This window comes from Camelus dromedarius, chromosome 1 (genome assembly GCF_036321535.1).
Source record: "Camelus dromedarius isolate mCamDro1 chromosome 1, mCamDro1.pat, whole genome shotgun sequence".
NCBI lineage: Eukaryota > Metazoa > Chordata > Mammalia > Artiodactyla > Camelidae > Camelus > Camelus dromedarius.
Window position 1 is genome coordinate 69015757 of NC_087436.1, and position 24917 is coordinate 69040673.

General features: G+C 36.5%; 1 protein-coding gene across 1 annotated transcript; it reads right to left on the bottom strand.

Annotated features, from left to right (window-relative positions):
* Window positions 1-9537: 9537 nt before the first annotated feature.
* On the bottom strand, window positions 9538-18882 carry TMPRSS11B (transmembrane serine protease 11B). The gene is made up of 10 exons (XM_064490451.1): window positions 18872-18882; window positions 18594-18712; window positions 16788-16903; window positions 16635-16702; window positions 15038-15198; window positions 13598-13636; window positions 12612-12789; window positions 10829-11088; window positions 10337-10479; window positions 9538-9699 (listed from the first exon to the last, which is right to left on the bottom strand). The coding sequence occupies exons 1-10, from the start codon at window positions 18880-18882 to the stop codon at window positions 9538-9540; spliced, it is 1257 nt and encodes a 418-aa protein (XP_064346521.1).
* Between the last annotated feature and the right edge of the window lie 6035 nt (window positions 18883-24917).

Consider the following 24917-nt stretch of genomic DNA (forward strand, 5'->3'; position numbering starts at 1 on the left):
CTCTTTGAGTGAATACTTAAAAAAAGACACTAGACATAAGCTGGATTGGTTGCCTGACAGGTCCACCCAAGAAATATCACCACAAATTGGTGAACCAGTGTTCTGACTCAGATTCCACCCACCCCTTTCACAGAGCTCCTCCCCAGTGAAACTAGCTATACCCACCAGAGCAGTCTCGGACAAATGACTTCAATATACATTGTTTTTTTAATACAATAATTCTGCCATAGCATTACTCATTTGAAACATGCTTAATCTAAACATTCTCCCAGGGACTCTGCATACTTTTGTAGAAATGGATTTACTGATGGAGGTAGGTTATGGTATAAGAAATATCGGTTCTATTTTGGTGATTCTTTAAAGGAAATGAAACTAATCGATCCAGTCGAGTTGTTTTACTGAGTATGCATTATGTTTTTGGATGACACACCAAATTCTTATGAAAACAAAAAATCAGGACATCGTTTAGATATTTTGGATACAAATATCTAGAGTCTTGGCATCATATTTCATATCTTTAACCATCCAATTTCTCCATTCACTCATTTAATAAATATTTGCCATGTACTTCCTGCAACTATCCATTGTTCCTAGTAGTGGAAATACAACAATGGATATAATAAAATTCCTGCCTTTATGGAGCTGACACACTAATGGAAAAGACAGACAAACACTCAAAAAATAGTAAATATTTCATTTAATATGAGATATTTATACATGCTATGAAGAAAATAAAGCAGAATAATTGGGTAGAAAGTGGGGGTCCTCTCTTTAAGAGGGTCAGGAGAGGTCTCTCTGAGGAGGAGGCTTCTGAATGCAGAACTGATGATGATATTAATTGGCAAGATACATCTTCCTAAAACACATATTCATGACATTTCTTCATTCAAAAAATCATCAAAACTCTCAGTTGCTTTCAGGATAAAATACAAACTTCTCTGGTTGATATTCAAGGCCTTTTAGAATGCCATTTCTTTCTTTCTTTATTGCCCCATAATAGCATGGTGTAACATGGTGTAACAGAAAGGGCATGGCCTCTACCCCAATGCCAGGCCCACTAGTACGAGCTGTTTGACACAAACCTCTCTGAACTTCAACTTTCTCACAGGTAAAAATGGTGTCTAACAAGATTGTATATGTAAGGTATGTCTCAGCTGAGACCATGTATGCTAAGTGCTTGGCACAATGCCCAGGACATTGTGTTACCCTAACAATGACTTTACCTAAAGCTTGAATTTACTTGAGTCATTTCTCACAGTTCTGTTCCTTGGATGGCAAGTGCTTTCCTAACTCCAACTTTTTATTCATGTCATTTAATTCTCCCAGGACTGCCATTTCTACCATCCAATGTTTATTCATTCTTCATGGTCCAACCTAATTGCCACTTCCTTCATAAAGCCTTCTTTGTAAAGCATTATCCTCTTTGATCTTTTTTTTTTTGGCCTCTAATATTTACTGTCATCAGTACTCATTTTGGATTTAATAATCTGCTATATTATATTGGTTTCTACTTAAAACTGTTTTGTGGATGGTCCTGTCACATCAGTGAAAGTGTAAGCTGGTTGAACCCGAAGGCACAAACTATACCTTCTTTTTCATTGTTTTTCATAATGACCATCAGAGTTTTAGTATCCAGTAGATGTTCAGCAAATAAGTTATATGCTTCAATAAAATGATTACCATCCAAATACACATAGACCTCCCAAAAGTCAGTAAAATATATTAAAAATGCATTATGAAATGTAGGTAGGATTTTAATAGAGTATTCGCAGAAGAAACAGAGATGGAAATTAATATATAAAAAGATGCTTAATATCATCCATTAGCAATTATAAAAACATACATTAAAATAATATAACACTACTAAAATTAAAAGTTAAAGATAGTATTTCATTATTTGGTAAATGTGTGGGGAAATAGACTCTCATATGTTGGCAGTAGGAATCATAATTGAGTCAGCAACTTTAGAGGTCAGCTTGGCATCAACTATTTAATTTTAAAACTATCTCCTATAACTAAGCAATTTCACTTCTAAATACATATGTAGATATTCATCCTGGCACATGTACTCGAACAGAAATATATAAGGATGTTTATTATAATGTTTTCAATAGCAAAAACAAAATGGAAACAAAATGTTAATTGGCAGAGGAACAGTTAAACTATATTATACTGGTATAGTGGAATATTATTCAGCTGTTGAAAGAAACGAGGTAATAATAGATGCGATGAGTTGGCCCCACTGATCATTCTCAGGTCCCCTTCTATGCTGTAGGGATTAGAAAGCTAAAAATGACATCTCCAAGACTGCCATGCCTTTAGGATTCTGAATGCAAAATAGATCCTGCCAGCTGGATGTACTCATATGAAACTTGAAAGGAAGAATGTCGTTTAAGGCAGAAATGAGGCTGCTTTGGGATTTATGCTGGTAATAGGTCATGAGGGTATTCTGTTCTGCAACAACATTCCAGTTTCCATTCTCCGGCTTCCGGGGGCTAAGAAACAGTTTTAGAGTAGGCAGAGACCAGAGCAGTTCATGGGTGTCAGGAGGCTTTGGTAGTAATATCACTGGTGCTGGTGTCTTACTGGTCCCTGGATTGACTTCAGCATTGCCAGGTGCAGTCTCTTCCCCTGGGCTTTGGTTCTGTAGTGTTCTGTGGATCATCCTTGAAGCTCAGCCCAGGGCCTGCACAACCAGCACTCTGACAATTTTTGAAGTATGCTGATTTCCTACTTCAAATTTCTTTCTGCTTAAAAATGCCTTTTCTACTCTGAACTCTGACTGATACAGTTATAGATGCATATAGAAAAACTGTAAGAAGAATTAGAGATGCAGAATAATAATTCAATATGACATCATTAATAATTAAAAGAGTAAATAATACTTTATATTTTAATGGGTGCTAATATATGCACTTAAATCTGTATATTTATGTATGAAGAGATACATAAATATATAAAAAAGATCTGGAAGGATTTCAAAACAGTGCTTAAAGGGGGAGGATATAGCTTGGTAGTAGAGTGCCTGCTTCAATTTCCAGTACCTCCATTAAAAAAAAACTACCCCCCCCCCCAAATAAAAAGGAATTGTAAAAAAAAAAAAAATCCAAAACAATGCTTACCCTCAAGGAGAAGAAAAGAGACCAGAATTGAAAATGATGACTAAAGAAATTTTAGCCTGATCTATAATGGGTTTATTATTTTCACAAGGATAATGTATTAATCCATTGCTAATATAATTAAACATTTTAAATATACTTGTTGAAATGAAATAAAAATTTATCTTTGATACGGATCTGAGTAGAGGGAAAAAGGAGGAATTGGCAATAAAATACAGGTTCTCAGGGATTAGGGTCAAATTAATACTGGCTAAAAATTAAGTATTGGCTTTGTAGAACTTTCCAGGATGAGATGATGGCTTGATGACAATAAGCACAAAATCCATGAGGACACAGTGGATTAAGTTTCATAAAGTTGTGGGTTAATTTTTAAAAGATGGTAGGAGTTTACCAGAAAAAAAAAATATATCAGAGAAGGACATTCTAGACAAGGAGTACACCATTTGAAAGGCTCCAGATAGCACGTTTCAGATAATAGTGTGATTGGAGCACAGGTTAAACGCGAGGAAACGATGGGAGAGAAAAACAGCGATGCATGGAGCAGCCAGATCTTAACAGTGCACTTTAGTTTTATTCAGTTGGACAGGATTATTACCTCCATTGAACCAGCCACTGGTCTGGGAACACAGCGACAGAAAAGAGCCCATGAGAAGTTCAGTCTAGTAGGACATTCAGATGCCAAAACAGATAATGTTTACATGTTGTAGAAAATGCAGTAATAGGTGAATGCCTGGGGCTATCTGGAACACTAGTCTGGGGATGTCAGGAAAGTCTTCCTGGTAAGAGGTAACACCTGAGGTTTGTCTTGACAAATGAGTTGGAAGAGTGAGTCAAGCTTTTTATGGATTTGTAAATCATAATAAAGAGTTTAGGTTTTATTCTGTAAGGTTATTGAGACGAAGAGGGGTGGAGTAGGATTTTAAGCAGAAGAGAGAGGTGCTCCTAGACTTCCTGATTACTAAGACCTTGTACCTGCTCTGATCATGGCTCAGTTTGATGCCCTTTAATCCCTTGTCTTTCATCAAATGGTTGGGAAGGAAAATAGGGGGACAATCTCTCATTACCCTGGCTGGAGATTTCTGCCTTGTTGAAAAATTTTTTTTTATTAAATGAGATAAATCTGACTTAAAGAGCATAAACCTATGAAACCAAAGATAGAACCAATGGAATTCTTTTGTGATATATACTCATATTTAATTAAAATAAAGTTTGGTTTATTCAACCATGAGTGTAAACCGTGACAAAACTCCAAGTGAAGAGAATTAAATTTATTGAGGAAACAACATAGGAAAGCATGATGCAATGATTTTATTTTCATAATTAAGCATAATAATTGTAGGGAAAACAACATATTATAATAACATATAATTGTCTTTTCTGGAATCCTTTAATTAACCACTATAAACTGCAAATCTGAAATGTGCTTGACACACCACTATTAAAATATTACAAAAATAGCTTCTTCTGAAACCTCCTCTTGCACTGAAATCATGAAAAGTGAAAACCAGTAACAAACCTACTTTACCTCTGTCACTAGCAGGCAGTACTTAAGGTATTTAACAAAACATCTGGCACAATGGCCAGAAAGCTAGTTTGTAATGTCTTGGAATAGAAATTGTGCTCAAATTGCATCATCTAGTGAAGATTTCTTTTTTTGTTGTTTTTTAATTTTGAGGGGAGGTAATTAGGATCAGTAATCAAACTGGCTCAGGGGTTGACAGGAAAGTTTCAGGCTTTAAACCTCACATAAATCCCACTGACCTTATTTCATCCAAGATTCAAAGCCAAATATCCAGGCATTTCCAAAGGTAAGTACGATAGAGCTTTCCTAATCCAGTTGTAAATCCTATACAAAATACGGTAATTAAAATAACAAAGGATGATATTTTAAATATATATTCCCCAGGATGATTCCAGGGCCATTTGGGGGTTATGTGAAAGACTGAGGAAAGGTGAAAATTCTGTTTTGACATACTAATATAAATTGCATATTAGATCCTCAATTGGAAATTTTAGATGTTTGCCACTGAAGGTGCAGGGAGAAGTCAGAGCTAAAGTTAAAATGTTTGGGAGTTGTCAGCAGATAGTTGGTATTGAGAGTATTGGACTGGAGAAGACCATTAGGGCATGAGTGTAAGTAGAAAAGAGTAGAGATCTGTGGTTTGAGTCCTGGGAAACTCCAACATTTAGATTTTAGGAAGATGTAGAATAGCCAGCAAAAGAGACTGAAAAGAAATAGCCATCAACATAGAAAGATGACCGAAAAAAGTGGCTTTTTTTGTGGAAGCCAAGTAAAGAGTTTTAATAGAGAATGATCAACAGTACTAAATGCTTTTAATATTATTGATATTCTTACTTAAGAAGAGGATTGAGAATTTAGCATTGGAGTTGGCAACACAGAGCTTATTGGTGACCTTGACAAATGTGGTTTTGGAGGAGTTTCTGAAACAACATCCTGATTGGAGTGAGTTTAAGAGAAATGAGAAAGAAAATAAATGGAGACAATACTTTCAACCATGTTTGCAGAGAAATGTGGCAGGAAGATGTAGGATTGGAAAAAAAAAAACTGTTCTTATCTGAGAAATACTGTATAATTACTGTGTCTATGAAAATGATCCGGTAGAAAGGGTAAGATTATGATATAGGAGGGATAGGTGACAGCAACAGGAACAAAGTCCTTGAGAAAGGATCTTTTCATAAGTGCAGAGTTTGGCCTTAGAGTGGTGTTGATTCAATAGTTGATCCATTGTGACAAAAGGAAAGACAGGTGACAATAGTGGCTAACACCAATCTTGCATTTGCTATGTGCTTTAAGGCATTGTACATTTGTTAACTCCTTCAAAACTCCGTAACAACACCATGAAGTAGATACTGTTCTTGTCCCCATGTTACATTAAGGAAACAGAGACACAGTGATGTCGAATAATTTGCCCAAGATCACACATCTAGTAAGTGACAAAGCTAGGATTTGAACACAAGTAGTTTAACTTGAGTTCACTTACCGATACTACCTTTCAAGAAGGAAGTAGTTTGACAAATTTTTATGGTAAGCACTAACAGAAACTCTCACCTGATTCCTTCTGTTTTCTTGGTGAAATAATGAGCAAAATTATCAGCTGAGTGTGAAAAGAAACTGTTGGCATTAAGGAGAGGAGAGAAGATGCGAATGAATAATTTAGGAGAATGAGAGCCAGTTTTGACAAGGAAAGTATAGAAGGATTTTCAGGAAGTACTAAGAACATATTTGATGTTTGTGATCATAATTTTAAAGTGAGACTAGTCATCATGATGTGTATTTTTCTCCAGCTACAGTCAGTAACTAAGATCCATGCACTAGAAAGTTGGAGAGTGGGGTGTTTGCAAGTTTGTGGTTTTGCCCTGCTAGGTGGTAAATGGTGAAAGGGGCAAAGCAGTAGGTATATATGGCATGGTTGACCATAGTGTGTAGTAGTAGCTCAATGAGAAGAACATAGTGACTCAGTAAGACGAACATGAAGATATTTGTGGGATATGCAAGAGAAGCTTCAGTCAGTAGGATAGAGTGACTAGTATTTTTTTTAATAGAACCATATATATTTTTTAATTGAAGTATAATCAGTCTGCAATGTTGTGTCAATTTCTGTTGTACAGCATAATGTTTCAGTCATACATATATACACATACTCTTTTTCATATTCTTTTTCATTAGAGGTTACTACAGGATATTGAATATAGTTCCCTGTGCTATGTGTCAATGGAATAGAGTTACCAGTGGGTTTTGGACCATTAAGCCTATACCTAAGACTAAATAAAAATGCAAACTTAAAACAATTATCTAAACTTTGCATTACTTTATTTTCTCTTTTCTGGCTCACTTTTCAGTGAAAGCATTCCTTGAATGCATTAATATGAAAGTCTGTGTTGCTAAACAAAATACTGTTTATGAGTTAAAAGATCTAGTTTCTATCTGCTGATAGGTTGACAATGTTTCTATTGTAAATACAATTCTTGAACAAGAAAGTCATTATTAATATTCCATTATTAAAGCTAAAATGAGTTGGTTTTAGCTTCCATCACTTCTGTGTTAGGGGTATCACTCATTCAGTTCTATCTGATTTCCCCCTGGAATAAGCAGGAGACAGACTGAGATCAATGTGCTATGGGCCAAATGTTTGTGTCCCCTCAAAATTCAGGTGTTGAAACTTTTAATCCCCAGTAGGATGGTATTTGGAAGTGGAGCATTTGGGAGGTAATTAGGTCATGGGGGTGGAGTCCGTATGATAAAATTAGTGCCAGTATAAGATGAGACATATGCTCTCCATCATGAGAAGATACGAGACAGATCCTGCAAACCAGGAAGCAGGCCATTACAAGACAATAGATCTGTTGATGTCTTCCTCTTGGACTTCCTAGCTTCTAGAACAGTGAGAAATAAATGTCTGTTGTTTAAGTCACTCAGTCTATGGTAATTTGTTGTAGTAGCCCAAGCTGACTAAGACACCATGCTCATGAGTTTGGGGAAGAAGGAAGCAAATTCCCAAATATCTGGCTTCTAAATTAAGGGACTACTACACAGCCACTAATACCTCTTATATCTCTTAGGAGTAGCATTATCCTGTAAGTCTGTCTTTTCTTCTCTACTTTGAGTTGCATTATAAAAGGATTCCTTCTGTTCTTATACCTAGATAAGTTCTTGACCCAAGGAAAAGGGTGAGTATCTATCTGTTCATTTCTTTCCAGGAAAATTGCAACAGCCTTCTACCTACTCTTCCTGCTTCTCTGTGTAGCCTTCACCTCCAACTCCAGCCCACCCTCGTCATCAAAGCTAAAGCAATCTTCTCAGAGTATGTATTAGATCATCTCTCTTGCTTCTCTGCTCAGAAAACTCAGGGGTCTCCCACTGCAGTTAAAATAAAATCCTAGGTCATTAGAAATCCTTATTTGAGTTGGCCCTCAACTGCCTCTTCCAAATTCTTTCCTACCCATCTCTTACTTACCCACCAGGCTTCAGACACACTGGCAGACACACTGGGCCTTTTTCTGCTGACACAACCACCTTGCTCATTTCTCTTTTGAGGCTTTTACACTTGTTCTCTTCGGACTTCTCTCAGATGTTTTATGTTTTGCCTCCTCATTGTTTAGGTCCAGCTCAAATGCTACTCTTTTGAAAAAGTTTTCATACTACCAGATCTCAAGTACTTCTCATCTGCCCCATTTTTTCTATCATATTACCTTTTCCCCCTTCCTAACACTTACCACAAACCAAAATTGTCTTATGTGTGTGCTTACTGCCTGTCTTTATCCACTAAATGCAGCATCCTTGGAAGATGATACTGTGTCCATACCTGACAGTTCCTGGAACGCACTGAGTGTTCAATACATACATGTGACCTGCCTGAGAAAGGAGAGGGGAGGAAAAAACACCACCTTGTCTCACTTAGTTATGGATTGGCTTCACATCATTATGTACATCATAAGTCATAATTTATAATAAGGAAAAAAAAAGAAGAGTAATATCACAAACAATTGAAGGAAGAGAGTTTTTAGGTTTGTTTTAGCTGGTTTTAAATTTTTAAGCTACTTTTTGATTTTAGGAAATTACAAAAGGTGAATTATTTGCAGAGATTACAGAGTCTGTCCTCCACACCACTGCATATGCACTGTGAGGAGAGCTATAGATGCCATACAGTCCTCTGCCCTCAAGGACCTCACATTATTCTTGCTGCAAAGGAATACAAACAAATGACAAAAGGACATGAAGAAATATTATATAAATAATTGCAACTTAAAAATCATTTTAAAATTCCTGACTGATTTTGGATTTGAATTCTACGAGGGAAAATTCACATGAGGGTTGCAACTTGTCAGAGAGACTGAAGAATGACTTTAAGGAAATAATTTTTCTTCTTAGTTTCTCGATCTCTATATTGAGACACTCGGTCTAGCTGAACCTCTGACATTCCCCTCCATTCCAAGATCATATGATTTTACAAGGTACACAAACTATCTCACATTGAAATAAAAAGTGAATATACATTATTTGTCTTATGTATTTTGGTTTAAAAAAATGCATTTATAATATATAGAATGAAAAATAATTTATTTGGTAGATCCAGCATATGTTCTCATACCAACAAAATATGTATTTCTTTAATTCTAAAAAATAAAGGTCTATTCTGAATATAATGGTAAGATACATCAGAACTAGGCTATTAATAAAAATATTACGGTCATCCTCTTTTTTTCTTCCTGTTTCCTAAATTAGTTAAATAGATCAATAAATAAATGGATAGTGCTTTAGATAAAACATTAATCAAGATATTTATGCATTTTTATATAAGAAAATGATTAGTATACCAACAATCAAAAAAGATTTTGAAACAATAGATAAGAATATCCTGTAGTTGTCTTTATGTTCCATTCCAAGGTTACATTTCTTTCAGAGTCCAGTCTTGGAGGTAATCCAGTCACGATAAGCAGTCACCCGAGTGTAGACACCTGGTTTATTCTTTTTACCACATCCTTCACCCCAGCTTACTATTCCAACAAGGTGCCATATATTCCTAGAGTTGGGGTAAGCTAGTGGTCCACCAGAATCATTCTAGAAGAAAAGAGGGAAAAATGTTTCGTGTCTTGTCCAAGAATTTCCTTTTACCTCTCCTCTGGAGTTGCAATGCCCTGGGCATTGCAAACATCCACCCTCTGGGCTTAGAACTGTGGAACTCTTGGGTTTCTTCAAAACCCAGGGCAACTACCAACCAGAATACATTGCCTACAGCAGCTAAATATTGGATTGGAAAGACTAGGATTTGATTTTGTTAATGAGTCCAGCCTTAACTATGGAGAAAGTGCCTCAGCTGCTCCATGAGGAAGCCTCTGAAGAACAGATGTCACGTGCACGTGCTAAACGTCCTGCTGCATCTCTCCATAAGGAAGAGACAGCATTCTTGTCGGCAGGGTGCCCATAAAATAGAGCCAAACTTATTTTATCACCTTGTAAGTATGGATTCCTAGACTGAAAACTTCATGAGGGCAGGCATGGTGTTCACCACTGCATCCTCAGCATCTACGCTGGTATCTGGTACATTAATGAGAGTAATAAATATTTGCTTTCTGGATTGAAATAAGAAGTTACTCTGTGAAAATCATTAAGACAAAAATTTTTTTGTGTGGTGATAAAAACTACCACTGAATTAGTACTTTGGGAAAAAATGATTTGATAATATTTCTTGAGGTACCTGACAGGCATCAGCTTCTCCTGACATAAATCCAGCACACAGCATTGTATCAGTCACCAAGCCAGATAACGCATGTGGAGCATTGCAAACTTTGTTATCAATAATCTTCAGAAAGGCCTGCCGAAGTATTACTGGAAGAGGACCTAAAGGCAATAAATTCTGCAAATTATAGAGATCTTAACCTTGTTTGTTGATACAAAGAGCTTCTGTGGAATAAAGCCGATTCTTTGGTCACCAAGAGCCAGCCAGTCCCTGACTAGACTGGTTTCTTTCTGATGTTTATTATCTGGCTGCTGCATACATTATTCCAATTTTTCCAATTCTCATTCTCAGAGGTATTTCAGAAACTGAAAACAATACCATGCTTTTGGTCCCATCACTTTGTTTTCTTTTCAGTATATTTACTGATTGGTTAATTGTGTGAGAAAGTGATTGACTGATTGATTAAATATTATTCCTGTGAAGATATTACATATTTACAGAAAAACTCACCATTCATATAAAGTGTTCCCCATCCTGTAACTACAACGCTGTCATTTTCTGAGAGCTTCATTTTGGCTTCAGGAAGACAAATCGTACGAACGTATTTCGTAAAAGAGACTTCTTCAGCAAGCTGCACAAGGGCAATATCATCGTGAACCCCAGCCTTGCTATAATTTTCATGAAAAATAATATTTTGGACTTTCCTTGTCATATATGGTTTATTTACTACAGTTCCAAAGTTGACAGTCCAGTCTTCTGAATTATTTTTCCTGGAGGACACAATTCAATTAAAATTCACTCAGTTTGGGGTGTTCACAGAGGTTATTATCTTATAATTTTAAGGTATGAGTTTCCCAAACAATACTTATAAAGCACTTAAATTCTTATTTTTAAAAATTGTCTTTGACGTGGGGATGTTATAAATGCTGCAGTCACATAAAAATAGTGCTAAGGACTATTAGAGCTGTTAGCTTTCTACAAATCCTCCTGACCAGAGTCACTGATGTTTCCTGCTGCTTCAGCCCCGTCCAGTTTCTGAGCATTTGAGTTGGGTAGGGCTCACATGAGCAGCCCCAATGGAAGGGGTCCAGAATCACTGTTCTTTCCTACCATACACCCTGCACTCCTAGAACCTGTGGCAGTCTCCAGGCACTTCCATAAATTTTAAAATTGCAAATTATTTTAACACAGTCACATTACATTTACGAAGTCAATGCCTCTTGGCTTCTAATTTAGATTTTCTGACCAGTTTCTCCAGTTCCCCTGAGATTCTTTCTCAGTTAGGACCTAACATCCTATCTAACCATTTTTACCTTCCTCAAAATGTCAGGTATTGGCGGTTTTTTTGGTGGTTTTTTTTTTAAGGGTTTCAAGACCTTCCTATAACTGTGACACTGTTCAGTCTTTCTCCCATTTTAAAATCTTCAGTGACTCCACATACTCAATAGCTGTGTTTTTCCAGTAAGTTAGCATCTTGTCATTTAGAAGTATTCCCGATCCCAGATATAACTACATTTTCTAAGCATATTTTCTAATGTTTCCTTTTACAAATCCTCTAAGATTCAAATTATTCTCTTTGCTTGCTGTCCACAGAATACAACTTGTGTTGTTTCATGTCAACACATTTGAAGAAGGCTATTTTCCCAACTCGAAATGCTTATTATCCTTTCTCATCTACTCACCCTATCAATCAAGTCTTTCATCTTTAGAGTCTGGATCAAATCTTACAACTGCATACCTCAGCTAGATATGTTCTCTCTTGTCATCAGGTTTCCATCAAACTTAGTACCTGTGTTGTACATACACCATGCCACCTTCTACTTTTAATACATCACATTTAAATTTCTTCAAATAGATTGTAACCCCCCAGAGGACAAGACAAATAAGCACCTTGTAACTGGAGTCAGACATACCTGTATTCACATTCAATTTCTGTTATTTAAGAGCTGTATGATCTTGGTCAAGTTACATCACCATTTCTGAACCCTAGATTTCCTCATCTTTAAATAGGTTAAATTATACCTTCCATATGGAATTACTATTATGATTAAATAAAATGATGTAAGTAAAGCACTTAACATTGGGCTAAAGCAGCTTTTTAGAAAATGTTAATTTGCTTCCATTCACTTTTCCCCCCTTCCAAATTTAAATTTCTTTGCTGCCCTTCAATTATACAAGTATTTGTAAATTTCATATGGCTTGGCAAACTTCACACATTCAAGTTAACCCCCACAGACTATCCGAAATAGGCCTGCACCTAGACTCCTACATTTAGTGAAACTTTCAAACTTACTTAGCAAAGCAGTGAGCTGCAGATAGGAGCCACCTGCTGCTGATCAGAGAGGCACCACAGTAGTGCTGGCCCTTCCATTGCATGCTTGCCTGCCACGGCCAGGCCCCACCCACGGCTTTTTTCCCATTCACAATTCGATTGCCAGATGTAATACTGTTGGCCAGTTGTCTCCCACAACCTAAAGAAAAGATTTATTTATACAAGAGCAGGTATCTGTGATTATGCTTTATAAGAAGTATTTTTAAAACATTACTTGAAACCCTTCAGTGATTGTTCAGCACCTCCTAACAATGCTGTCTCTTTCCTGTAATGTATTCATATCATGGTAGTCCACTCCATCTTCGTTTGGGTTATGTTTACTTTTCCTCTTTTTCAGTCTTAAACGTCTTTCACTTACTGACTTACATTGTATCTGTCTTATAATTTTACTCTCCCCAAATAGATTGCAAAGTTCTTGAAGGTAGAAACTTTGCTTCATTAATGTCTGTATGTTGCATAGCATGTACAGTGCTGTCTGTAAAGCCCCATGTGGATAATAGATATTCCAGAAATATCCACTGATTGAATGAATGCATGGATGTACCATGTTGTGGGCCCCATGATACTTTAAAGAGAATTTGTTTAAAAGGTACAGAACTGTTTTTTACCTTATAATAGACGTACTTTTCTATAGCCTAGTTTTGCATTTTCTTATTATCCTAAGTTGTCCTTTTTCCTTCCCTTTTTTTTATATATTAACTAATTCAAACAAGATATTTTTCATGATTCCATTCTTTGCAAACAGTTGTCATTTCACCCTTTTGGACAACCACTTACAAATGGTCAGTGTTTTTTAAAAAGGAATTCCCAATAAATATCTAGTATATCCAATAATTTTGAAAAACTACTATAGATTTCCACCTGAGGTGCTTCTAGATACTTTCTAGAAAAATGATAGAAAACTGTTTGTGAGTGTATTAAATTTATAATAAAGTTTCTAAACTTACAGTTGTTTGTAAGCATTTCAGCATGAGCCTTGCTGATTTCTGAAATTAAAAAAAAATAAAGTTGATAAAATATCATCATGCAATTCTCTTCAACCCAAGGACTAGATTTCCTAACCTAATTACAGCCAACATTTAACTATTCAGGCTAGTTCGTGTATTGCTTATCAACCCCTCTCACTCTTACTTGTTATATTCTGGCCATCTCTCCACATCTTTACCAGGTAGTACAGGAAAAGGAAATAAAAAAGCAAAGCTCTCAGTTTTATGATAGTTGAAGTAAAATATTTAGTGAAGTAAGAAGCTTATACTCTTACTAAAAGAGGCACTGGGCATAATCTTTGGATTTCTTTCCCTTAGATAATTCTCATTACTCTGAAATACTCAGAGTTATCTATATTTTAAAGGAAAAAAATCCAACTAAAATTACATTGGGCCTATCCTACTCTTTGCAAGTCATCTCATTACTAAGACTGAATTATGAAATTTTGAGAATTTAACTTAAATTCAAGTCTCTTTTCCACTGGGAAGAGACTTTAGAGAGAAAGAGAAGAGAGAACTAAAAAAGGACACATCAGAAAGTGCTAACTCTTAAATCCCGGGGATACAGAGGGGCAGTAACTGGTACAGTCTTCTTTCCCAACAACTACTCACGAAGGAATTGTATTGCTTCTTTCAGAAGCTCTGCCTCAGACTCACTTGTCATGAGTGGCCCATTGGTGACAGGGTCTGTGTTCTGAGGCAAAGGACCTGTGACTGGCAGCTGGCAGCCATTATAGCTTTCAAGGACACTAGGATCAATTGTCAGTCTGGAAGAACCACAAAACTGGGCTATGGAACCACAAGCTTAGACCACCTAAATAGACCTTTTAACAATCCAAGTTAGAGTTTCAGGACAAATGCAGGACCTTCAAGATGCTTACAAATGTTACTTTCTGCACTGAGACAAAATTCTGTCATTTTCTTCTCTTGTTTTCTGGGGAATTATTTCAGACAAGTTTTTCTTTAGTAGGATTACTTCCATTCTTCTACAAGAATCAATAAGAGCTCTCTGTCCTCAATTTCACACTTACTCCTACAATCTTCAGCTCAATGATCAAGAAAACACTTAAGTCTGTTTCCTATAATGAGATCCTGACAAAAGTAGAAGGTAGGGAGAATAATGCTTCAATTACTACCTTTCACCCCCTTTTCCATCCATAATACCCAACCCTCCCAAACTCACAAGCATATCTGTGGTTCAACACTCCTTCCTATCACTGTTCAGACAAAGATTCCATAGCACTACCCTTTCCACTATCAACTCAATGGTAGGAGTGCCAGAGTTTGGAAAGACTATTTTTTCCTAAGTAAATTTTTTCCTAAGTACATTTTTTCTGGTACTTTTTTTTTTAATAGTCTAGATACTTAAGTAGTAGAAAATAATTAAAATAGTTGAAATACCTATAAATTTAAGGGAGGTGGGAACTGCATTCCAGGATGCCATGTTGTCTTTCAATATCTGATGTAAGATAGCTTCTATTTCAGGCTTCATGCTATTCTTCTTTGCTGGAGGAAACTTGAATGTCAGCTGTAACTGTACACTGGAACCACTGGGATTAGGACTGGACAAAACAGAAATGTTCTCATGTGCTACTTCCTGATTTTTTAGATGTCTTATGAACATACTGAATTTCCCACATTGTAATTATTATATTGCCTTTACATATATTAAAAAACAATACACAGATATTGTCCCAGTATATATAAAGTTCAAGGATCCTTAAAAATCTTCTAATTGGTTTAGAGGTATTGTTTGTGAAAGAGGATGTGAACGTTAGAAATCAGAATATTTCAAACATGTATGAGAAACTGAGTACTGGCCAACAAATAATTGGCTTGAAATTTCATTATAATACAGTAAAAAAAAATAGTGTTTTGTACAGATGTTTTCTTAATTTTAGAGGAAGAGATAAATAAGAACTTAAATGCAGGGCTGGGAAGCATTCAAAAGATAAATTCTAGCATATATTCAAGAGCCAGAACTAAGCTTCTTCCCGTAGTTTCTTATGAGTGTCCACCCCAATGGATCTATACAATGAGAAGGCTCAGAAAGATAATTCTAAGCATAAGAATATCTCCGTTATCTGTATATTCAGTACATTATTTTTATTGATCAGGAGAGACAATTAATTCATTTTGGAAGACTGTCAATGCAAAAGCTATATTAATCACAATTTTTAAGAAACCACAGCTCTATTTTCAAATAATTAGGATCAATTGAAGGGCCTTCAGACGTTTTTGTCTGTCTGGGGGTAAGTAGGTTGGTTGGTTGTCTAGCTGGATTTTTTTTTTAGTTTTAAGGAATTCAGACTTCTCCAGAATAGATACTGACAGTTGCTAAATTACAAATGCTCTCTCCCTTAATCACTTATCCCCTATGCTCCGTGATACCTGCCTCCCCGCATCTCTCACCACCACCATTACCACTGTCAGGCACACTTACAATACATATTTAGACAAATGTTATCGTAAAGATTCACTTTTCTCCACAGTCATTACAGTGATGGTGATTATTAAAGAGACCGAAGGAGGATTATTTTAAGAAAGATACGGCCAGACGAGTATGAATGGGAAAAGAGGTGGCTAGTAGATGGATAGCAAGACAATCTTTATTTTCCGTAGAGTTACAATTGTCTTTTAAATTATCTTTTATCATAGAAGTCAGTTAGAACTGACTGCCACCAACAACCTTACAATTCCGCTTCAAGTACCGAGATTACAGATTTGTACAGAACACTTCCTACCCTGAACAGAAATTTGTTAGATACAGTGATATTTTAATTTATGGGGAGTCCTTCCTTCCTTCCTTCCTTTTTTCCCTTCCCTTCCCTTCCTTCCTTCTTCCTTCCCTCCCTCCCTCTCTTCCTTCTCTCCTTCTCTCTTCCTCTCTCTCCCTCTCTCTTTCTGTTTTTCATCACTGTTGTTACTTAAAACCAGGACTAATGTGACATATTACCTACATCTTCTTCCATATAATCTTGAATGAATTTATACTTACAGAAGTTTCATGACCTGAGAGTTGATATATTCTTTGTATACCCTAGAATTCTGAAATGTGGTAGATATCTGTCAAGAGAAAAAACCAAAAAAGCCATGATGTATGTTTCAATCAAATTTATAATAAAGTTAATAAAAAAGATCTCTTACTTACTTTAGTCTCAATATCTTTGCTCAGATTTGTGCTGGCTTCTGAAACTGCTTTTTCACAACTGTCATTATATGTGACTCCAGAAATATGAAAATTACCTTGGTAATAGTAAATCTTTCCTGTGAAATAAAGAAATATTCAGAAAATTTTAAAACAGGAAACGGCTTCAAGCCCCTCTGTATCTTTATCTCAAAATTAAATTTCAATAGATGTACTCAGTTAGGGCAATTAGTTTACTACCACTGAATGAGATATTCCCCTAGCTGTCATCCAACTCAAGTTACTCTATTAACAAAGATTGTATTAGCTCCTAAGCCAAAATCCTAGAGCAAAAGGGTTCATCTTTCAAAATGATTTCAAACAACCTTTGCAAGTTTGAATGTCCATTTTTACTTCACAAGAAGTCTGGTTCAACTAATTTAACTTTAGGTAATACAAGCTTGTCTAGTCTTATATCTGAAATGATAGATGGTTGAACATGTAGAGAAATTCAGGGGTGACTTATCATTCCACACACTTCCTACTCAAGCCAGGATGCCTGTAGTTCTCTCTTTTGCATTACTCCTTTCCACTAAGTCATTGTTTCTCCAGAAGAAGGGATCTATTAAAATGCAAACTATATTTTGGAAGGTTAACTAATTAGGCTACTGGTCCCCACTAACATATTGACAGAACTTCTTCACGGGGGCTTGATATGGAAAACTCAGTACTATCCTTAAGGAAATGATGTGAAGAATGTTATTTTTTAATGAGCAGAGACAAAAAGAGGCTAGAAGGATTCAGACTATGGAGAGTTCATGGATAAACATGCCAAGCAAGAGTCTGAGTGTCTACTACACTCATGAAGGACAAGTTTTGAAATTTGAAATTAAGATGATTATGGAGAAACAAAGGAGAAGCTAGGTTGAAAGAAAACTTGAATTGTCACTGAATCAAGCAAAATGTGTCCATATGACATTATTGTATAGGGTGATATATTTCAGAGGAATAAAACAAAAATCATGATAAAGTAGAATAATACACTTGAAGTATTAAAATGTGGGTTTGTGTTCAGCTATGTGACTTAAATCCTGTGATATCAAGCAAATCACTTGAGTTGCCTGAACCTCAGTTTCCTGCGTGTGAGACTAGGGATAGTAGTAAAACCTGCTCTCTCAAGTTCAAAGGATTATTGTGAGGATCAAGTGGAAGAGTAGGTAACAAATTTGTTTAAAAACCTTAAACAGTTACACAAATTTTAGAATTAATTTTTCTGAAAAGTAAAAATAAACTGGAAAACCAAACTTTCTGAATGTAGGTTTAATAAAAGATACTAAAAATAAGATCAAGTTAGTATGAACATTCAGCCATTTAACCATTCTTGACTGTCCACTATTAGAAGAACCATTAGTGGATTATCCATTCTTACTTATCAATTATATCTTTAATAATCAATATTAGAAATGAGCCAAGAAGAGTAGGGATCTCCAAAGCTTGAGGTATATTTACTAAAAATGTACAGCTTAACTGCAAACCTACTATATAAGCTCCTTTATTGACAACAAATATTGGCACCAAAGTATTGAATTTTTCAGTCTTGCCCATACTCCCATAGTTGGTGATACAACTTACAGAGAGGATCAAGGAAATACAGAATTCAGAAAAATTTATAAACTTTGGTGTCAAATTATATAAAATTATTATGTTGAAATAAAATAGTAGTGACAAAGTTTCCATAAGGAAATTTAATATTCATGTTGTTTCTTACCAATTTCTAAGAGTTAAAAGAGATTTAGTGGTAAGGGTGAAAATTGAGTAGTCAATACTGACCAACTGCCAGAAAATGAACAATGAGACCAATAGTTATTCCCAAGATTGCCATCGTTCCAAGGAAGATAAGGATTGTCATCCAAAGTGGCCAAGATCTTCTCTGGGAAAATACGTTGTACCTACCAAAGGAGGAAAACGGCTCAAATCAGATGATAGATATTCTAAATCTACCTGTTTCTCCTCCAACTCATACAACACAGTTTATAACTTATGCATTAGGTCTTTATGTTAGTTTAAAACACAGATGCCTTAACTGTCTCAGTGAGGATGGACATTACTGTTCGTCCATTTAGCAAGTCATCTTTGAGTACTGTGTTACAACAGTGAGTAAAATAGCATGGTTTGTGTTCTTACGTTGATAAGGAGAAGTTGGTTTACTTTTTTATTTATCTAAAGCAAGTTATAAAACATTACATGTGGTCTGGTTGTATCTTTGTAAACTAAAGCCACATCAGATGTGTGGACATATATAGATTTATAAACACAAATATATAACATCATTTATATGTTTAATTGTGTAGGGAAACATCATGATGTCAAAAGCAACTTTCCCATATTATAAGATTATGGGTAGACTTTTTGTCATTTTTGTTTACTTTATTCTTAACTATGTTTTCTGATGTTTCTATAATAAATATAGATTATTTGTAAAATATAATTTAACAGACAGGTAAGATTCATCATCAAAACCAATCAATTAGATGAAAAATAATCAGAAAACATTGTGACTTGGCATCATACAAATAGAGAGGTCTAGGGTTACAGTTAGGCCATATGGCCACCCTTAGTCTAATTTTATAAAGTTTGGACATTGTTTATTCTTTATAGCTTGAAAGATATGATGTCATGAAATTGTCCATTTGGACGAAGACCTGTAACACACAAAAAACAAAATCTGATTTCAAGTTTCAAAATAGCCTCAGCTGTTTCTTCAATCTCTTTGTATTCTGCATCACCCTAAACAAAACTTGCAAAACAGAAGAGTTTGTAATCAGTGGGTACATTTAGCAAATCATATATTCCCTGTGAGCAGGAGAACCTTTTTGTTCTAATCTCTCTAGGACTAACTGATTTTTAGGTAGAGAAGGTCCTTTAAAAATAAATGAGTACCTTATGCCACACCTGTACAACTCCACCCAGTTTTGTTTCCTCTCTGTTCTCTATTCTTAATCCTAACTCTTCCTTGTATGCTTTTATACTAGAATTCAGTTGTTTAATCTCATCCTCAGAGCAAAACATCTATTTAGGCATGGTATTTCTTATACTAGATAAATCACAGTTTAAAAGGAGTATACAGTTAAGGTAATTAATAATGATATTTATAACCTTATTAATATCCAATAATCTGTGTCTTCTAATGAGTAGAAAAGTTCACTGTGATAGCAAAGTCTGAAATTTGTTTTGGATTAGTCAGTTGTAATGTAGTCTGGTAGCTCAGTCTTTCTGAGACATGAAAGTTTGAAAGACTCACACAGGTAGCCTAAATTATGTACATGGCACATAAAGTAGCTGAGACAGTTTCTATGCAAGTAATCACTATATTCAGCTTATAAAATGTTTATCGTTGAAAGCCCATTTTAGGTGTTCTTGGAAGTTCTAAAGAATACATATAGTTGACTGCAGCACTGATAAGCTTTTCCCTTTCATTATGGATTTCTTTCAGTCATAAGCATAATTAGTCCCCCAAAACACACACACACATGAAAACAAAAACAATTCAGCAGTAGTAAACAATCCTATTTTTTAAAAAAAGAACAAAAGCAGAGTCTACAGAAAGAAAATCATTTGAAAACCTTTTAAATTTTGAGGCCCCCTGTATTTTGCCAGGTGCTAATTTAGAATCTGTGTTGTAAAGTACATTATTCCAAAATCTATGTACTAGAGAACAAAAATAATAGTTCTTATGGGTGGATATAAAAAGTAAGCAAAATTTTGCTAAAATTCGTTTCCCCCCCCAAATTTCTGAAAATTTCCCAGAGACTAAATACAGGGCCTTTAGGCCTCAGAAACAATTGCATGGGCCCAGAAATAACAATCTAAATTATAAAAAGCAACCAATTAACAAAAAACTAGAGGATACGCTATAGCAGCTTGTTAGCTTTTATAGACTTACTCTCCCAATTAAAATCCCATTTACCTGGACATAGTATTTTGATAGTTGTGGTGGTGCCACTGGCAATGGTAGTGATGATGATGATGACAGTGGTGACAGTGATAATGATAATAAGGATCTTCTGGTGTAGCTTTTAAGATGATCAGTGTTTCATAGGTTTATGTGCTACATCCAGTGTTGGTTTGTTTTTTGGGCTGGGTGAAATATGGAGAACAAATAAGATGAAACTTGTCTGACTAATGTTAATGACTGTCATATTTCTATTGTTTCAAGATAGGAGTCATCCAGGGAATGACAAACTTCCTTGACTTGGCTATTTTGAAAAAAATAATTGCCAAGTCTTGGATTTGTCACCTAAAGCTACACCCCAAAAACAGCTTTGTGGTAAGTCGGGATAATCCTAACTCTGTGTTCGGTCAATTCCATCATTCTGGCTTCTTCTTCCTTAACTGAAACCAGCTGTAACTAGTTAGAAATTTCTGACAAAAGACTTTTCACAGGGTACCAATTTTAATATAACTAATATTGCCATCATTTTGCTTAACTTTTTAGCACCCCTATGCCACCTGGACTGAATGACCAATGCCCTCTGGCAAGAAACTGTATGTTTGTAAATCTCAGGCAATATAGTCCTTTCCTTTCATAAACTGACCCTAATACAGTTTTTCCCAGTTTTTGGTCACTCTCTGCTGCCTTCATATGGCTGGTTTTTATGTTTTTTCCAAACTTTGTAATTATTAACTCTAAGAGAGCTTGATATAAGACTACCATTGCTGGAAGTGGAACTAATTATTGGTGATTTTTAAAAAAAAGATTTTCTTAATTTTAGTTTAAAAATTGTCAATATTTCCTTTTAAGGTTAGTATTTTGTGAGTATATGTGTGCAATTCATTTAAGAAATCTTTGCCTTTCATAAATATATACTTCCATGTTTTCTTCTAAAACCTTTAATGTTTCTTCACTGTCTGCACTTAGGTCAACAATTCACATTGCATTTATTTGTGTGTGCATTGTGAAGTAGGAGTAAAAGATGCATCTTTTCCCATATGACTATTAATTGACCCTGTACATCTTATTGAAATCATAAACATGCAATCTTTATCCACCGCCCTTCAATGCCACCTTTCTTATAAATCAAGTATAAATCAAGTGTGGATCTCGTTCTGAACTTCTTTTATTGTTTCTTTGATTTATTTTTCTATTACTGTGCCATATCACACTACTTTGATTATTGAAGTTATAGAATGTATGCCAACTCAAAGAAAAACACGCAATATAAGAGTTGTGAATTCAGAGTCTTACTATAGCCTGGTGGACAGCCATTCAGTTAGCTCTGAGGAAAAGGCTCCAAAGAGGTAGGGGAAAAACCAAATTAAATATGATTACCAGATTAAATCTCGGTAAAAGATTACTGCTAGTCACAAAGAACAGATATCCCAAGTCAGTGATTTTAGTGCTTTTCTGTAAAATGGAAAATGCAAAAATCCAAGGTCATTGAAATTCTTCCTGAGATGTTTATCTATTTAAGGAGCATACTTGTCCAAAGCACGGAGGGCCTTACTCATTATGCTGTCCTCTTAATTTCATCTCACAGTGCAGTAGGTCAGTGAATATAGTGGGTTGTGACTTAATCCTTGTAGAACTTGGTGGTGAGCAACACCTTGAGTTTCTCTGTTTACACTTGATGTCTGGTATGTAAGCCCATATTTATTTTCCTTTGTCAAAATTGTCTTTGCTATTTTTAGTCCATTACATTTCCTTATAAATTTTAACATCATCTGATTAATTTCCAAAAAAGAATTTCTAGACTTTTGTTGGTATAGTATTGAATCTATAGATCTTTTGGGGAAGAACTGACTTCTTAAAATATTGAAGTTTCTAATCCATGAACTTGGTACCTTCTTTGTTTTATTTAGATTTTCTTTAATTTCTCTCAGTAGTGTTTTATAAGTATCTGAATAGAAGTCTTGTACATGTTCTCCTAGAATCAGTCTTATATATTTGACTTACTGAATCCTACTGTAAATGTCATTATCGTTTACATTTCATGTCATATTTATTGCTGACATATATAAATACAATTGACTTTTATATATTGACCTTGAATTGAGAAAACTTGATTCATCTATTAATTTCATTTTTTTCTATTTGTGTATTCTTTTGGGTTTTTAACATACACTTCCATCTGCAAATAAGAACAGTATTATTACTTCTTTTCTATTGCTTATATTTTTATTTTGTTTTGGTTGTAGTTGATTTATTGATTACTTCTAGCTTAAGTCATAGAATTCTAGTAAACTGTTGAATAGAGTTGGTGATAGCTGGAGACCTTCTCTTTTTCCTAATTTCAGGGAAAGGTGTTTGGTACTTCACAATTAAATAGGATGTTTGCTATCATTTTATCAGATTAAGGAAGTTTTCTTTTGTTTTTAGTTTGCTAATTTTTACAAAAATGGATTTTTAATTAGCCAATGCTTTTTTTGGCATCTACTGAGATAATCATATCCTTTTTCTACCTTTATTTGATCAATATTGTGAATTACATTGATTTGTATTTAAATGTTAAACTGATCTTGTATTTCTACAATAGCCCCAACTTGATCGCAAATAAGATACATTTTACATTCCATTGGGTCTCACATTTTATTTTGCTTAGGATTTTTGTATCCATACTTCTGAGAAAGAATGACACAATTTTACAGTCTTTTAATGTCATTGTTACATTTTGTAATCAAAGCTATGTTGGAGACGGAAAAGATGGCGGAGTAGAAGGACGCTTGCAGGTCACCCTCTACCACAAATACACCAAGACCCACATCTACAGACCCACTCAGCCAACCAGAGCACCTGTGGAACTCCGACAGAACATCGCCCTCTTCAAAAGATAAAGACGCCAAAAATCTGGTAGGAGAAAAGGAAAAAAGAAAGAACAAAAGGAAAAGCAGCACGGGACGGGGCCCGCGGGGAGGGAGCGGCAAAGGAGAACTGGCGCTGGCTCGCTGGGTCTCCCCTCTCCAACTGAGAGGCCAGCGGGACGGAGGGGGAGCCTCCGAGGCTCGGATCTGTACAGAGCAGCCCTTGACTGACAGAACTAAGTTAAACGGGCACACAGCGTCCCCCCGACACCCAGCCTGAGACGCGGGCCGGCAGCGGCGGGCAGGGCCAGGCTGCACAAGCCGGGCGGAGGACGGAAGTGGCTGCACGGAGGCAGCCCCGGGGGAACGCAAGGGGCTGCGCGCCGTGGCTGTGGGTGCACAGGGCAGAACAACCTGGGCCCTCCATAAAACAGCAAGGTTGATGTGCTCTCGGGGGAAGGGTGCACACCCCCATCTCTGAAAACCCACGGAAAGTTTTTGGGGGAAGAGAGGCAGAGCTCAGGCACAGCCGCCATATACTCCGGCACTTAGCACCCAGGCAGAGGCAGGGGCGAAACCTGCATCCGCACCGAAGCGCTTAGCAGCCTCAAAGGCCAGACAGACTGGCCTGCAGCCTGGGGCAGATAGGATCCTCCATCCTGGTCCCTCAGAGAACTTGCTCCACAAAGACAAACAAGGAGCTGGGTTTTCGCTCGGAGCAGGGACAGGGCTGTCCCTCAGTCTTCCCCGAGCCCACCCGCGGAGCGCCTACCAGGGCGGAGCGCCGACCAGGGCAGAGTGCGCAGCCGCACAGAGCAGCGGAGCTACCGGCGGTGGCGCAGGTAGAGCGAGAGCGGCCCCCCGCCTTTCGGGCAGGAACACAGCCCCTGACCGAGGTGCTGGGAGGGGGCACGACCCGCCCTCCTACCCAGCCAGTCTGCAACATCTGACTGCGGCATCCGGAGGGGCAGCGACCCGCCCACCCACAGCAGAGAGCTGCACCTGACCCAGTGTTAGGATGAGGCGCGATCTGCTTGCCGACAGGTGCTGGGAGCAGCACAGAAGAGGGCGCCAACGGAGGGCCTCTGAAAACAGTAAGCTGAGCTTCCAAAACAGGAGACAAAGACAGAAAGACTTCACATTAAAAGCACACAGACTCCAGGAGAACACCGACAAACCCCCCCCCCCCTTTTTTTTTAAATCTGTTTTTACCTGTTCTCTTTTCTATTACTCTCTTAATTTTTACTTCTTAATTCATTTCTATTTCTCTTGGGTTTTGATGTCCTGCTATTCATTAGACACAGGTTTCAAATACATCTATTCACCTCCCCCCCCCTTTTTTTGTAAAGGTTTCAA

What these genes read in the sequence shown, in the direction of transcription:
- TMPRSS11B (XM_064490451.1), bottom strand. An exon ending in TGTTCATTTTCTGGCAGTTG is followed by an intron (nt 16,904 to 18,593) that starts GTCAGTATTGAC and finishes TTTATTTCACAG; the next exon opens with GAAAGATTTACTATTACCAA. An exon ending in TCTCAGGTCATGAAACTTCT is followed by an intron (nt 15,199 to 16,634) that starts GTAAGTATAAAT and finishes TGTTTTGTCCAG; the next exon opens with TCCTAATCCCAGTGGTTCCA.